The sequence below is a fragment of the Montipora capricornis genome, chromosome 10 (genome assembly GCF_036669925.1).
Source record: "Montipora capricornis isolate CH-2021 chromosome 10, ASM3666992v2, whole genome shotgun sequence".
In the NCBI taxonomy this organism is placed as follows: Eukaryota; Metazoa; Cnidaria; class Anthozoa; order Scleractinia; family Acroporidae; genus Montipora; species Montipora capricornis.
The window spans coordinates 32342478-32344977 of NC_090892.1; the positions used below are offsets into that span (position 1 = coordinate 32342478).

The 2500-nt window shown below is 40.8% G+C and overlaps 1 protein-coding gene across 2 annotated transcripts in view; it reads left to right on the top strand.

Moving 5' to 3' along the window:
- The window catches only part of LOC138021447 (uncharacterized), a 24018-nt gene that overhangs the window by 19552 nt on the left and 1966 nt on the right, over positions 1-2500 (top strand). For both annotated transcript variants that reach the window (XM_068868326.1, XM_068868327.1), the window contains exons 2-3: positions 264-597; positions 1331-2500. The exon at positions 1331-2500 is cut by the window's right edge and continues 1966 nt beyond it. In XM_068868326.1, the coding sequence (XP_068724427.1) occupies positions 283-597; positions 1331-2500 (1485 nt within the window). In that variant the 5' untranslated portion in view covers positions 264-282. The remainder of the gene's footprint in view (positions 1-263; positions 598-1330) is intronic.

A 2500-nucleotide genomic window follows, 5' to 3' on the forward strand; every position in this document is an offset into this window, starting at 1 on the left:
TGCGATGGACTAGCATCTCATCCAGGGGGGAGTATAAATACTCCTAGTCGCTTAATGCTACTGAAACCGGAGATAAGCGCCGGCCTGATTGGCCTTCTGGCTCGTAAGCAGTGACTTATGCAATTTATGTTAGTGATGAAATTTTCCATTTGTGTGTTTCGTGTAATGTATCAGTCTTTTGTCACATGTGATTAATGCAGTGTTTTTATATTTGTTTTTATCTCGTGCAATGTATTATTGAAATTTTTATTTTTAAATGACAGGTGAATATGACCCTGATGGATGTGTAGAATGATGGAAGAAAAAGAAGAAATAATCCTGTCAAAGTACTGGAAACTCCATATAAGCAATGACATTGAAATTGCAAAAAAATCCCTAGAAGAAGACTGTCGAGCATTTTTGGAAGCATCAAATCCCAGGGATAGATTTAACCATCTTGATTCCAACTTTTATTCATGTATTTTGGAAAGAATTGCTGGGAGCTTGGGAACAAATGAAGACAGCATACACAAGATGAAAAGTGGATTTAATTCCTTAGAAAAGTTTGCCATAAACTTGGGGAAGTTTTCTTGGCGCAAAGAATTCCACGCCATCAAGGTAAGGTTTAATCTGAGAATACTTAACGATTCGCTGGCTTCACAATACAAAATTAAAATTATTTTTAATAGGTGACTGTGGCCAGGAAGACTTTTGTAGCAGCACCATAATAACTTCCTGATTTCCTGGCAGCAAAGTCTTCCTTATGATAATGATAATATAATAATACAAGGGGCAATCCTTGTAATATGCGTAATAGGAATGTCTCTTGATGAGAATTTTGTTGATATTGTTAAATGAAATTGATATGTTAAAACAATAAGTATGGAATTTGTAATCTCAATGCAATTTCTGGCCCATAAAATTTAGCCTTTGCTCTTTGGGCAGGCACAAAACTTAATATCCACAAGTGCTCCCATGCTTGTGCTTGCAAAATATCGGCAATGCCAAAATGTTCCAATTCTCACATAAAGTGACAGTCTTGATTATTGCTGTCACAAATTTCGGCAAAAATGTTGTTCAACAATGTCGAAGGAAACGCAAATAGGGGGCCTTTGCCAGCCGCTAAATCAAATTAGACGACAAATTAGAAACCTTTTTTTTTTACTAGCAAGGAATTTCCGTAGTTGCATCAAAGCTACCGCTCGCTTCTCTTGGGACTAGTTTTGATTGCTGCTGGTGCTTGCAAACCCATGCATAATTTGCAGAATCTCCTTCCATTAAGAATTTGTAATTGTGAAGTATCTTCACCCTCGCCACTTAAAAGGAGTAACATTTTTGGTTTCTTTTGCAGCTTTACACTGCATTTTTCAAAACTAAAGTTGAGCTGCAACTTCAGGATGCAGATGCGATTTTGTCTATTCTCGAGTCTTTGGGTTACACCAAGTCAGAGCAAGACCTTGAGCTGGTGTCAGTGAGAGAACCCAGCATAGAACAAGCCAAACGAGTGTCATTTCAACTCTTTCTTGTTCAGTTGGAATTACAAGTGATAAAGGAGATCATGGAAGAGATCATGGAAACCTCTCCTTCGATTCAAATTACACTGAAGGATATCATCAAAAGTCGAGAACGGACGCTGGACAAAACGAGCACTCGTAAATATTTGTCAGCTAAAATTGCCAAAAGAAGAAAGCTTGATGCACCGGTACGTGGTGATTTGACCTCCAATGACGACAGGGATGAAATGCAAGATTTAGAGAACAGAACTACTTTAAAGCCGGTGGAACAAGCCAAAGCCACGACCCACCACAGTTCAAAAGAGGATCCAGACATGAGTCATTATAACAATAAGGATGAGGAGGATGTTGCTATTCCTGCAGTTAGCAAGGCAGTTACAATGTGTGCTAATTATAAAGAGGGATCACGTCAACGGCGATGGATGTCCGATACTCATCAATTAAGGGAGCTCTCCGAGCAAGAATTATATGGTGCACCACTTATTGAGACACGGCAACCTCGGCCGAATGCTTCACTTGCTCCGTTTCAGACTTCACATAGTCATCGTTCGGCGAATACTTTTCATTCCCTAACCCCTAATGTCCCAGGTGCACGTCTTCCCATCAGGGACCCTTCTTCTTTATATCAAGTTCGCACGTATTTACCCCCCGATGATCCGCAAGGACTCAAAGAAGGTGTTGGAGGGCAAGCTTTCAATAGGGACAGCGTTGTGTTAAGAACGCACGGAAAAGCTCCAAGGGATCAACAGGGCCTCATGTTAAGTCCCCAGGATGATGAAATACGAGCTATGACTACAACGAGGGTTGACATAGGGAAACATCGATACCAAGTGCTTTCGACCGGTGCAGGGCCTTCACGTCGGTCGTCTGTACGCGACCATCAGCAGTTTGCAGGCATCAAATATTCCCACTTGTCTCCTGCGAAAGAGATAGAAACTGTAGGAAACGAAACAAGTGATGAGTTGACTCAGATGCCTGTGTCTGTACCAAGGAATGTCTCCCTGATG